Raw genomic sequence first — 14,605 nt, 5'->3', positions numbered from 1 at the left:
GTGCTCTTGAAAAAAGAATTGTGGGGAATTAATTCAGAGCTAAAGTCTAGATGCACCTACAGTACGGTCAGGGGAGGGCTATGAGAGCAATACTGCTGGTATCTATTAAAGGGGTTGTTCATGTCTTAAATTTACTTTTAGTATGTTGTAGAGAGGGATTTCTGAGACTATTTGCAATTGGTTTTCATTTTTGATTTGTGTTTTTTGCGTTATTTAACTTTTTATTTAGCAGCTCTCCAGTTTGCAATTTCAGCAATCTGGTTGCTAGGGTCCAAATTACCTTGGCAACTATGCATTTGAATAAGAGGCTGGAATAGGAGAGGCCTTAATAGAAAGATTTGTAATAAAAAGTAACAATAACAAATCATTTTTGGCCTTACAGAGCATTTTTGATTAAATTGCAAACTGGAGAGCTGCTGAATAAAAATAAATAAAGAAAAGAAAACCAATTGCAAATTGTCCGACTACTACCCTCTTCATCATAGTAAAAGTTAACTCAAAGGTGCACAACCCCTTTAATAATAATTTATCCAACATATTTTAGAACTTTTCTCTTCTCTCAACCACCCCTACCAATGGGCCAGTCCATGGGAGCTATATTAGAAAGCAAACTGTTTGTTAGTAGTAGTTAGAAATTATTCCAGATTAATGAAAGAGGGACAACATACCCCATGCACAATGCATTTTACATATAGAGCAGTGATCCCCAACCAGTAGCTCGTGAGCAACATGTTGCTCTCCAAGCCCTTGGATGTTGCTCCCAGTGGCCTCAAAGCAGGTGCTTATTTTTGAATTCCAGACTTGGAGGCACGTTTTGATTGCATAAAATCCATATGTAGTGCCAAACAGAGTCTCAATGTAGGTTGACAGTCCACATTGGTGCTACCAAAGGCCGATCAAAGCCCTTATTTGGCACCCCAGGAACATTTTTCATGCTTCTGTTGCTCCCCAACTCTTTTTACATCTGAATGTTGCTCACGGGTGAAAAAGGTTGGGGACCCCTGATATAGAGCAATGTTTTAATACCTGACAAACATCAGAAGTTATGGGAAAAATTTAGGAACACCATTTTTTGCATAGTTCTATACAGGAAAGTTTTACTATTTATGTTGGAATACTGCTGAGACTGCTTTTCCATCCCTTTAAAGGGGGTTGTGCACCTTTGGGTTAACTTGTAAAATGATGTAAAGAGTGATTTTGTGAGGCAATTTTCAGTATGTTATAGAATGACTAATTCTAAGTGACTTTGCAATTGGCCTTCATTTTTTCTTTCATTGTTTTTGAATTTTTTGCCTTATTCTTTTAGACCCCATCTACAAATTTATTGCCATACTTTTTATTATTCCTCCTCCTATTCAGATCCTCTCTTATTAATATTCCAGGCTCTTAGTCCAATCAGTGCATTGTTGCTAGGGTAATTTGGAAATTGCAAACTGGAGATCTGCTGAATAAAAAGCTAAATGACTCAAAAACCCCAAATAATTAAATGGAAACCAAACACAAATATCTACATCATACAAAAATGTACTTTAAAGTTGAACGACATGGTAGCACTTATTAATATATGCACCCTGTATATCTGAAATTTATGCCGGTCTATGAAGTTTTTTTTTTTTTTTTGTTTTTTTTTGTTTTTTTTTTACAGTAGCCCCATCATTTACTATGTAGGGCAATGCTGAAATAAATGCAGCACAGTCAGTTGCTGCTTGACCCCCTTTCATTTCCCATTTGGAGTATGCTAGGTTGTGTAGAAAAATGGATACTGGTTCTAAAGCTTGCAGTGTAATTATTGTCTGTACTTGAGAGAGGGGTGGAGTTGGCTCTTAGTGTTTCTGTTTTTCAGTCCAAATTCCATTTGAATCAGAATACTGGAAAACTTTGTACAGAACACGGTGGTTCCCTGCAATCATGGAGAAATGCACACTTTTAACTCTGCAAAATTACGTGGATGGGAAGTTTGTTCCTTGCAATTCTTATATAGATTCCTTGAATCCTGCAACAGGTGAAGTCTACTGCAGAGTCCCAGACAGCAGCAAGCAAGAGGTTTGTATATCTGGCCATTCTTGGCATTATTTCGTTTTTTTTGTTTTTTTTTGTTGTTTTTTTGTTTGGTAATAACGATTTGTCATGCAGCTAATCACTATATAAGTTGGTATGTTTTACAGTTTATATAGTGCTATACAGTAATGATGTGCTGGTTGCACCCTACCCTAATCTGGCCACTCCCAAGCCGATCCATGGTCGCAAAGTGGTGTGCCCCACTGCTGTTAATTGCCCCTGTCCTCTCCCCTTTATTTGTGCAAATTTTGATCATCGGGACTGGAGCAATTGGGATTGGAGCATTGAGAATTTATGATCTCCTAATCATCCCAAGTGTTTTTGAACCAATGTGTGTGGTTGGGCAGCATGCCGCCCCTAAAATCCTGCTGCCCTAGGCTTGGGCCTTGGTGGTCTTTCCACAAATCCGGACCTGCCTGTCCCATCTGTGATGTCATGATGGGGGGTGGGGCAGAGTAAGTGTGCCCAGGGGGACACATAGGGACTCCTGCACGCTTCACCCCGCCTCTGAGCTCGCTAAGGCGTGAGCACATAAATTTAAAGAAAAAGCAAGCAGCGGGAGGGGTATTTCAACACTATAGAGGAAACAGACTCCCCCTTGCGACAATGGGTCTGCTTCCTCTATAGTTATGCCAGTGAGTGTGCCTATAGCAAGCAGCTGCCAGAGGAGGTAGTGGGGCACAGTAAGGTTGTGGGTGAAGAGGGCAGACGGAAGAGCTCGAAACCCGTCAAATCTTGTGTGGAAGTCAGCCAGATTTCAGGCTTCTGACCGGCCCATGCATTTTACATCCCCTGATTTAAAATTTTCCCTCATTACACCATTTCTTCTGGTCCTCACCAATATATAATCCATAATACATTTTTTGGTTCTCCGTTTAGAACCCCCATTTTACCGGAAAAAGGTAAAATGGGGGTTTGACTGTCCAAGAAAATGGCTCACTAATATGTTTTTACTAATCCAAAAATTGATGTGACAGTTTGCTAAATGCCAGGATTTATATTTGGCAAGATTTAGGTTATCCAAAGCCGATTATTTTGTTTTGACATTATAATGCTTGACCACTGGAGATAGCAGAAGATGAAATTTGACATGTAGAAATATTGGGCTTAACTATTCAACTGTATATAATTACCTCTCTATGCATAGTTTTATTGGAAGTGGTAACCCTTTAAATAAATATTTATTGACTTTTAGGTTAATTACTACACAGACAGCTGATTTCTGCACCAAAATCTGCCCTGTGCGCTGATGCAGTGATTCCAGGTGATTTCACAGGTGAAGGCTGATGCCATTGGAGGGGCTGATTTTCCATTTGCTTTTATCCACAGGTCGAGAATCAGCCCTGTGTGGCATTAGCCTTAAATGACAGGCAAGCTGTTCCAAGGTTATTGCAAGCACTACATAAACAAACAGTGATGTTTATCTAACCTTTTACTAGTGTACATAAGTCAGACTTCAGATCATATGCAGGTGAATGACCCGCTTCAAACTAGCCAGGCATGCTCTCTAAAAGAACAAGTTTTTGGAGGAGTCAAAGATTCACTTGCCTGTTCATTAATGATTGCCATTTTCATGTGCTGCAAGCCTACTAAGGTGGCCATAGACTCACAGATAATATAGTACAAAGCAATTTTCGTATGATATTCGGTGCGTGTATGGTGGGAAAAGAGCCAACCAATATCGGCAGAAGATTTTGATATTGATCGGCTCGATTATCGTGCTGGTCGGAAAAATTTGATCGGGTGCCTTTGAAGGCACCAAAACATCAGCCATTGTTAGTGCTGAATCGTCAGATACTATTGTTTCTACCTGTATATCTGACGATTCAGCTCTACACGTGTGTATTGAAACGAACAATCTTTCTTGGAAAGAGCTTTTCCTAGAAAGATAGTTATTTGTGTTTTTTGGTTATTGCATTATTGAGGTATATCCATATAAAGCAAGGCTGTCCTACTTGAGGCCTGTGTGACAGAAGTGGTCCTCCAGTGAGATTTATATCCCCATCTTGTATGGGATCCACATAGACCTCTGGGTGAATAAATAACAGATATCTGGACCACAAGATTGATCATATTGGGCAGCACTGGTACTGAGGTTGGGATCTTCGATTTTTGTACCACAGAAATATTTACGTGGTAAAATATTCTACAAAATAAGGATAGTATAAATCTTGCAATTTTATTTAGAGTTTTTATCATAACATGGTTGGGTTTGTTGTTAAGTTGGACCCTAGGGCCCTATGATTTGATCAGCCGATACCACCCAACTCAAGGTGCAGATCAAATGAGTACATCGTCAAGTGTATGGCCAGCTTTAATTTGCCTTTGGATTGGGATCATTGTCTGAAAGATGAATGTACTCAACGCTTTAGTTTCTTAATGGGGAACTATCGTGAAAATGTAAATTTATTATAAGCTTACTCACACTGAAATAAGGAACTTTCAATAAAAAATTCTGAAATAATCAAGTTTAGATTCACTATTCCTATCTCAGCATCTGTTTCTCTTCATTCTGTCTTAATGCAAGAGTTGAGTGTCAGATTTCCATGGCAGATAGATCCAATATATCTTTTAGGGGTGCTCCCTTTCCTGGCAGATGTATTAGATCTGTATTAAATAACTGACTCAAGTACACTCAAAATCTAACAACATTCTGCATGTAGAGAGACAGGATTTCTGGTGATTTTAATAGAGTGAGCTCCAATACATCTAGGCAAAAGTCGCCTGCCCCTAAAAGATATATTTGATTCAACTGTCTATCAAAGTCGGTCTCCCAACTTCTGCATGAAGAGAGATTGAAGAGGGACAAATGCTGAGAGGGAGAGTGAAGAATAACTTGATTATCTCAAATGACTCAGAATTTTTAATTAATTATATTTAGAAATATCTTATTTTAGTATGAAAAAGCTTCTATTAAATTTTCATTTTCGCCATAGTTCCCCTTTAAGCAGATACGCACTTCTGCTGTATTGTCATGCACCATGCATTCATTAGTCTGACAAGATGCCCAGTCTGTTTATTAAAAGCAGCAACAAAGCATGATAATACCACCAACATATACACTAAAAGGAAAATGCTTTTGAGGAGTGGGCAGTGTTAAATTTGAACCACATATTACTTTGATAAAAAGGTCTCCGTGTGTCTCATCTGACCACAGGAACCTTTTGCCAAATTCCTGTTCAATCCTGCTACTATGCACAGTGTTATAAGCATCACATGGAGCAAATCTGCCTGAATAATTGTTCCAATCTAAACCCTGTGCAAAGCTGTTATTGCAGCAAAGAATGGGCTCTTTAATGCACACAACATATTTAAATGTCAATGTTCCTAAGATTGTTTTTACTAACTGAAAAGAGTGTCTTTCTCAAACACTGAGAATGATTTGTGTTCAGTTAAATAAGAGAACTGGTCAAGTGTCTGAAAATACATTTACAAGGAATTGTATGTGACTTTCATGACTATAGCCTAAACAATGAAGAACTAACAAGAAAATCAGGATTTACAGGGGGGGGGTGTCTTAATATATTAGGTACCCCAGACCTGCACCCCTTTTAGGAGAAAATGCATCAGCCAATCTCTCAGTATATTAGAGGCCTTTTGAAATAGGCTCATTGCATTCCTTTAAAGAGTGATGCCAGCAAGGAGCATCAATGATCAGGTAATAAAACTAATTATAAGTGTGCCAAATCTGCTTACATGAGATACCAAGAGGAAGAGTAATCCACGATCCATTAATCTTAATCGTATTTATAAAATAATGGCAATAAATCCCAGTTTAATTGTCATTTGTAAAGTATTTTACTTTACTATTAGAATAACTGTGATAACTGTGGTATACAGAAGCCATCTACTACACATAAATTGCTATATATATAGATATATATATATATATATATATATATATATATATATATATATATATATATATGAATTTATATAATAATACACATATCACTCCAATAGAAAGCACTCATGAAAAGCAAAGGGGTCACAAATCTTTACTACTCCAATAAATATACATATGTGTAATTATTTACTCTAGCTTTCTTTTTCTAGGTTGATGCAGCCGTGCTTGCTGCCAAGGCTGCATTCCCAGCATGGTCTTCCAAGAGCCCCCAGGAAAGATCTGCAATATTGTACAAACTGGCCGATTTGATTGAGAGCTGTTTGGAGGAGTTTGCAGTAGCAGAATCTAAAGACCAAGGTTGATTGCATCATCACTTATTTTATGCAGCTTGAGTGGTTATTAGATGCATAGGCTGTCTACTGTTTTAGTCTGTCTATGATTCGCCTCTGCGGTCAATACAATATAAATGAGTTGTTTCTTACTACACACTGAAATTCAATTCACTTTTAGTAATGTTTGAGAATATCTTAAGCAACTTTTCTACTTTATTTAAATTTTTTTAAATTATTTGCGTTCCTTTTTTTAGCTTGCAGTTTAAAATGTTGTCTGGTTGTCTGGGTTCATTGACCCTGGCTAAACAACACCAAAGCTAAAAAATGAAGACCTACTGCAAATTGTCTCAATAATTCACCATTGGCATCAATACTAAGGGGCCGATTCACTAACTTCGAGTGAAGGATTCGAAGTAAAAAAACTTAGAATTTCGAAGTGTTTTTTGGGCTACTTCGACCTTCGACTACGACTTTGAATCAAACTATTCGAACTAAAAAACGTTCGACCATTCGATAGTCGAAGTACTGTCTCTTTAAGAAAAAACTTCGACCCCCTAGTTCGCCATCTAAAAGCTACCGAACCCAATGTTAGCCTATGGGGAAGGTCCCCATAGGCTTTCCTAAGTTTTTTTGATCGAAGGATATTCCTTCGATCGTTGGATTAAAATCCTTTGAATCGTTCGATTCGAAGGATTTTATCGTTCGATCGAAGGAATAATCCTTCGATCGTTCGATCGCAGTATTTGCGCTAAAATCCTCGAAGTCGAAGGATTTCAATTCCCAGTCGAATATCGAGGGTTAATTGTGAATCGGCCCCTAAAAGTTAATTCAAAGGTAAATTACTCCTGGGAGATTTTCACTCGGGAAAGTAATAGTAAGGGGAAGTTTTCTCATAATCTAGTTCTAGGAATGTTTTCTGGGGGATGGTTATATTTAAGACACTCCTCAATCAATTTAAATAAGTTTTTTGTCCCTTGGACATGGGGGAAAAAAAGTATCACTTTATTGCCATGTACAGTGCTACTGCAACTTAGTGTCCCTCCCCAGATGATTTGTCTTGTGCTTCTGATTCTGCCTACCGCACACTTTTTACCTCGAGCCACATTCAAATGTAAAATGTTGGGGAGCAACAAAAGCATGAGAAAAGTTCCTGGGTGCCAGATAAGGGCCATTTGGTAGTCTCTATGTGGACTGGCAGCCTATAGGAGGATCTGTTTGGTGTATACCTAGTTTTTATGCAACCAAAACTTGCCTCCAAGCCTGGAATTAAATAACAGTCACTTGCTTTCAGGCCACCGCAAGCAACTTCCAAGGGGTTGGAGAGCAACTTGTTGATCGTGAGCCACTGGTTGGAAATCACTGCTCTAGATTATATAACCAGAACTACTACTATGAAAGGTGGTGGTGGTGGTGGTGGTGGTGGTGGTGGTGGTGGTGGTGGTGGTGGTTAGATTGTGTAGGGAGGAAATTGGTGATACTCTGTCTGGTGACCATATACAAATCCCATGCATATACACAGTCATATAAAAAAGGGAACCCCTCTTTTGGCTGAGCTTTTAATATATAACATGCCTTATGGAAACAGTAGTATTTCAGCAGTGACAAAATTTATTGGATTAACTTTTTCATATGATTGTAGCTTACTTTTCTACTACTATAGATATAAAGCTTATACTAATACTAGAATGTAGGCACATCATCAATACACCAAGAGTTGGAGGTAGTCACATTCATTCTGTGCTTGTTTCTGGCTAGCAAGCTTTTATCTGATAATGTAAGTACTCTGCTAACAGATTATTTATATATTTACATTCCAAGCAGCAAGCAGTTAAACAAAAGATTTTACTGACATTTGTTTAACTTTCTGAATAAAATCTCCATTCCCATTGGTGGCTGTATAGATATTAACTACTGATGTGAACCCTGTTTTCCCATAAGCATTATCTTCCTCAGTGTAAGGGACTTTTCTTCAAAATTTTCTGATAAATAAGAAATTTCCAAATGCCATCTCTCTTGTGTGTATGTGTTTTTTACAGTTTTCTGTGTTTATAATAAATATGCAATCCTGTTTATTATCGCCCTGGCATCAGATACAAGGGGAACCTTCAAATGGCTGTGCAGTCTCTGTGGGCCAGCAGGTGAAGGGACTCTTTCATTGTGGTATACAGCTTTTAATTACAGTGAAAAGAAGTTGGAGGCGTAAAGCTTTAGGAAATACCCATGCTCTTGCTGTGACTATACATAGTGCAAGCACTTATGCAAAACCATTTCCTTTCAAATGATACCTAACTTTCCCAGTTTGGGATTAACAAGCAGGCCAAGTTGCATTCTGACTCAGTGCTGACTTGCTTTAAGCCTTCATTTTATTATGTTGCTTTTATTTAACCTGATTTTTATTGCCTGAGCTGATTTACATAATAAAACATAACCCCTGCGTTCATTTTTTTTAAACATCACACAATAAGGCTGGGAAATTTTTGTGCTGCTTTGGTTAGGGGCCTCATTGTCCGTTAATTGAGCTTTAAACTTTCCTTCATGGGAAATGAAAAGAAAGAAAATGAAGAGGTATAGATTCTATAGAGTCAGTTTTTGGCCAAAATAACAACTGTACCCCCGTAATACATTTAATAGGATGTGGCAATAATATATTATTCCACATAAATTTGCCCACCCTAACCTAACCGATACAAATTATACATACTGTTACAAAGCCCTGTCAACGCAATCCCTTTGTTCATAATATTGAAATAACATTAACATTGGTGAAACTGGGTTAAGTAAAGCCGGACTGTTTTTTTTTTTTCTCAGATCCTGTAACATATAGTTGGCTTCCCACCCACCACCAAACTTGCTTTCCCATGGAAATGAATAGCGCTAGTTCATTGTCTGAATCCTCTGCATACCCACAAACAATGTAGGTCTCTATAAAAGGATATTGCATAAAACAGCTCATATGTAAAACCCTGCTTCATGTAAATAAACCATTTTTATAATAATATACTTTTTTAGTAGTAGTATGTGCCATTGGGTAATCCTAAATAGAAAATTGCCATTTTAAAAAATAAGGGCCACCTTCTGGGATTGTATGACTCATGGTGCACACAAACAAACCAAACATGTTAGGTCACATGAGCCAATTAACAGACAGAGTTCTGTCTTTTGCTTCCACACTTCTTCCTGTTACAGTTAGAGCTGCAGTATTTCTGGTCAGGTGATCTCTGGGGCAGCACACAGACCATCACGAAATGGTGGCTCAAGGCAAGAGATGTAAAGGGCAATATTTACTTAAATATATATTCAAATTTGGTAAGATTCTTTAATATGCCACTTAATATGATGTAAACTATCTGTTCCTTAAGTATTCATTTTGGGGGTAAAGTTTCCCTTTAACAAAGGCTGCACTGTCTGTGTATTTTGTACTTCTTTCAGGCAAAACAATTGCATTTGCCCGCACAGTGGATATACCTCGGTCAGCGTACAATTTTAGATTTTTCGCCTCTGCAATCTTACATCATACCGCAGAATGCACACAGATGGATGGCTTGGCCTGCATGCATTACACCGTGCGAACTCCTGTTGGAGTAGGTAATGTGGAACAATGGACATGGTAGGAGACTGATAAAGCCATTTTTCAGCGTCATTTGTTCACCTGTGTTTCTGTTTTCCATAGCCGGCCTAATTAGCCCTTGGAACCTGCCACTTTATTTGCTGACCTGGAAGATTGCACCTGCTATTGCATTTGGGAATACAGTGGTTGCAAAGCCTAGTGAGATGACATCAGTTACAGCATGGATGATGTGCAGACTTCTTAAAGAAGCAGGTGACGATATATCATCTTTTGTAAGAATTATCACATTATTTGTAATATGACTCATTCATCACATAGCCTGGTCTTTTCTTGGCAGCCTCCCTTTTCTTGCTGAGTTACTGCATATAAAATCATATAAAAGTACCTTTTGAATTGACAGGCATTAATTTTGTTTAGTATGTGCAACAGTATTTTTTTTGATCTGTTGACTTGCTAATTGTTATACAAATACCCACCAGTTATGGCTCAGGTACACTGTTTTTAATGGCATTTTAGATAGAGTATTTGTAAATGGAGTATTAATATCTAAAAATTAGTAAAAGCTAATGCATCACCTCAATGTGCTTTTTTGAAAATATATTTTTTTCGGCAGTACAGATACTACTGTTTAAGCAAAAAAATGTCAGTTCAACAGTGAACATAAACACCTAATCCCTAAATATGCCATTTGCTTCTTCAAGGAGTCCCACCAGGTGTCGTCAACATTGTATTTGGAACAGGTCCGAGAGCTGGAGAAGCTCTTGTGTGTCACCCTGATGTGCCCATCATCTCATTTACTGGCAGTACAATGACGGCACAGCGCATTATTGAGAAAAGTGCTCCTTACTGCAAAAAATTGTCTTTAGAGCTTGGAGGCAAGAACCCAGCAATCATATTTGAAGATGCAAATCTAGAAGAATGCATTAAAACCACTGTACGGTCAAGTTTCTCCAACCAGGTAAGTATCATTGCTTCTCAGGTGACTACGAACTGGATTGTTTCAAAGTCTAGGATTGGTAAATGCTGTATAATACACAAAAGCCATGAATATCCTGTAAATTATATCCTTATAAACGGTGAGTTCTGATGTCATCAGTTATAAACGGTGAGTTCTGATGTCATTTCTGTCACATGACTCATTGAAATTTGTGTATTATAATAAATAAAGTACCCCCAGTTGTAAAATATGAGGATATTAGAAGTTACCTCAGAGTTCCATGACCTGTATAAAAACACTCGGCCTTCGGCCTCGTGTTTTTATATGGTCATGAAACTCCTCGGTAACTTATAATATCCCTATATTTTACAAAAGGGGGAACTTTATTCACTATATAATGAACAGGAACGTCCGTTAAGACTGGCATTTCCGTAAAGCGGTTTTCACTTCTTCAGTTGGAAAGAAGCAATTTATCTAATGTGTATTTTTTTTTTACTGAATTAAAGTAAGAGATCGTTGGTACCATCTGAAGTAATTTGGTGTAGAGTTGGCCCGTTCACTGCACATTATAACTACATCACTATACTTTATATTTAAATTATCTTGAAAAAATATCCAATATTTCATTCTAAAAGTAAATGGTAAGGTGAACTTCCTGCCTACTTCTTTCAACTCTGGGACAACACCTTTGAGGAAAGTACCTGCTGTGTGTATACAAACCAGTAGCCTGGTATGCCACCTTCCAAGTATACATGTTGCTTAATACTTCCCTCCTTTGAAATGAATTGTAACTTTCCAAAAAATATCCTGACGCACTCTGGATTATTATTTTTTTTCTTTTAAATATCAAAAAATATTTCTTATGTTTATTGATCAACATTTCAACATATACCATAAGTGAAACAACAAATATTTATAGTGCACATGCTCAGTATACCCTCAAGGATCCACCCCCATAGCAGGTTCCTGATTAACCCCTAAAAAACAGAGATTATACATTATTCCCTACCCCAGTGGAGTTTACACTCACAGGTCTGTATGTATCACATTCATCCTTGGCTGGAACCCTGGCCTGTAAGGCAGCAGTGTTAATCACTGAGCCACGCCTTAGGGTTTTTGTTACTGCATTATTATAAAGATATAATGCATGATAATAAAGATAGCTTGAACTGCATCTTTAAAACTTGATAGTCTTGATACTTTTTTGTGCATATGTAGAAACGTCCCCAAGCAAACAGTATATATTTTGCACAGTTTAAATGAATAACGCAATTATTATTCTATGTTACTAAACATTACATTTAGGCACTGATATACGGTAAGCCTTTCATTTTGATGACAGTATCCCTTTAATGGTATTCCATAGCACATTTTCACCCTCTAGAGGGCAGAGCAGCCATCAATAATGTTAACACTTTAAAATGTGTGGCACATGCTCTGCCACAAAAGTATAATAAAATGTTTTAATTTAAACAACAGATAATGCTTCTTATGTCTTTTAAAACCTATTTTTTTTAATGTTATCCCTACGTTTCAACTTCACTGCTAATGTAAGTATGTCAAATATATAGTATTTTCAATTTACACATTAATATCTTGCACTGTAAGGTAGAATTGATATAGGCTGAAACTGGCAAGATGTTAAATGTGAGACTCCAGTACTTACTATAAATATAACTAAAAATGTCAGGAAAATGGCAGTTATATAAAGAAAGAAAATCAATGCACTGAGAGAAGACTTGTAAAACACACACACTCACACTCTCACACACTCACACTCTCACACTCTCACACACTCACACACTCACTCTCACTCTCACACTCTCACACTCACACTCTCACTCACACACTCACTCACTCACTTTAACCATTTTTGTATGTGATCTGTATGTTTGATGTGTATGCTCTTCTGCTGTACAGCTCTTCGATAATGGTTTAATATAATTCTGTATCTGTTTCTACCACAAGATGGAGCTGTTATACATGTTATCGGAGGTTCATGATTATATGCAACTAGGAAAACCGATTATTGAAACAAGACACTCTATTTTAGACTCAAAATTTTAATGGATTCGCTATTGCAAATAATTGTGACATTAAATATAAACATTGATATATGATTTGAAATTGTTTGCTTGTTTTACAGGGGGAGATATGCCTTTGTACAAGTCGAATTTATGTGCAAAAGGCAATCTATGAAGTTTTCCTAAAAAGGTTTGTGGAAGCTGCCAAGAAGTGGAAGGTGGGAACACCTTCAGATCCAACTGCATCCATGGGAGCACTAATAAGTGCCAACCACTTAGAAAAGGTAATTTAACCTTAGCAATCTGCGATCACACTGTGTTGCTCCTGTTTCTGGCATGACATTTCTCCCACTTATAAAAAGGTGCGAAACAAACAGATACTTGCTTTTATAATTCAAATTTCACAAGACTAATTGTTGTATACACACAATATATTCTAGTGATGGTGATCATTTATAGCTGAATAAAAGATCACCGACTCTAACAGTAATTGAATATATAATTTGAAAACCTGGAAGTGCAGCTGTCTTCACAGCTGTTACTCTTTTGCTGCAAATTCTGATGCAAATTCACACAATATCATTGACTTAATATGTTTAATATAATTGTATTTGTTAGGTTAGGAGCTATGTGAAGAAAGCTCTTGAAGAAGGTGCTACTGTGCTTTGCGGTGAAGGAGTGAATGCCTTAGATATTCCTTCAGAAAACAAAGGAGGCTATTTCATGCTACCTACAGTAATCACAGAGTTAAAGGAATCATCTTGCTGTATGCAGGAGGAGATTTTTGGCCCAGTAACATGCATTGTGCCATTTGATTCAGAAGAAGAAGTGATTGAAAAAGCCAACGGAGTCAAATATGGCCTAGCTGCTACTGTTTGGACACGGGATGTGGGCCGTGTTCACCGTGTTGCTAAGAAATTACATTCAGGACTTGTTTGGACCAACTGTTGGCTTATTAGAGACCTAAATCTACCATTTGGTGGCATGAAGGCATCAGGTCTGGGAAGAGAGGGTGCAAAGGATTCCTATGAATTCTTCACAGAGGTTAAGACTATCACCATAAAACACTGATTCATAGTGCTTTATCATTTCAAAATAAAATATATTACAGGGCAACTCTTGAAATAAAAAATAAAGTGGTATAAAGATGAGTTTATTTTTCAAGCTTAATACAATGAAGCTGTGGTGTTCTCTGGTATATATATATATATATATATATATATATATATATATATATATATATATATATATATCTATCCTACATTCAGCTCATAGGTCAAATGACCAACAAAAAGGAATATCAAACTATGTGTAAGGTGTCTTAGTAACAATTTTACTGGCTAACACGTTACCTGTAAAAATAAAATGTATACAGTACCTATGCATACTTTCAAGAGTCTCAATTCATTTACAGATAGAGTAAACTCTCTGCTCATCCACATCTGAAGCCAACGATTAAGGGTAGGACTACACGGGTGTTTTCTGTGCGATCTGACGCGCTGCGCAAAAATGCAGGTTTCAAATCGCAATCGATGGAAATAAGGTAAGTGAATGCATGAATGCATTGTCGGATGGTGTCGCATCGTTGATTCGACGGGTCTGCACCCGACAGTCGTCTCGCGTCGGATCAACGCTGCAACACCATCCGACAATGCATTTACTTATCTTATTTCCGTCGCCTGCGTTTTTGCGCAGCGCTGCCTGCCTCATTATGTACAACTGTGCATGTCAATGTAGAGTCTACAGTTCTGCTGAAATAAAATTGAAATAAAATTCACAGTTCTGGAACTGTCAAGGGCATTGCCATTGGAGCAGTTAAACTGGAATGCCCAGAAAATC

The 14,605-nt window shown here is 37.5% G+C and overlaps 1 protein-coding gene across 1 annotated transcript; it reads left to right on the top strand.

Moving 5' to 3' along the window:
* The first annotated feature begins 1,718 nt into the window (after positions 1-1,718).
* Positions 1,719-13,981, top strand: aldh8a1.L (aldehyde dehydrogenase 8 family member A1 L homeolog). Its single transcript, XM_041562954.1, has 7 exons — positions 1,719-2,043; positions 6,115-6,262; positions 9,667-9,822; positions 9,908-10,057; positions 10,507-10,763; positions 12,889-13,050; positions 13,385-13,981. Exons 1-7 carry the CDS (start codon positions 1,909-1,911, stop codon positions 13,835-13,837), a joined length of 1,461 nt encoding a protein of 486 aa, XP_041418888.1. The 5' UTR covers positions 1,719-1,908; the 3' UTR covers positions 13,838-13,981.
* The last annotated feature ends 624 nt before the right edge of the window (positions 13,982-14,605 follow it).

This window comes from Xenopus laevis, chromosome 5L, assembly GCF_017654675.1.
Source record: "Xenopus laevis strain J_2021 chromosome 5L, Xenopus_laevis_v10.1, whole genome shotgun sequence".
Taxonomy (NCBI): domain Eukaryota; kingdom Metazoa; phylum Chordata; class Amphibia; order Anura; family Pipidae; genus Xenopus; species Xenopus laevis.
Note: the sequence above shows the minus strand (reverse complement) of the source record. Positions and strands in the feature narration are given on the sequence as shown.

Bases quoted from the DNA above. Each gene is read 5' to 3' on its own strand.
- aldh8a1.L (XM_041562954.1), top strand. From the start codon at position 1,909: ATGGAGAAATGCACACTTTTAACTCTGCAAAATTACGTGGATGGGAAG. The intron at 2,044-6,114 runs GTTTGTATATCT...TTCTTTTTCTAG, and splicing joins CAGACAGCAGCAAGCAAGAG to GTTGATGCAGCCGTGCTTGC. The intron at 10,764-12,888 runs GTAAGTATCATT...CTTGTTTTACAG, and splicing joins GGTCAAGTTTCTCCAACCAG to GGGGAGATATGCCTTTGTAC.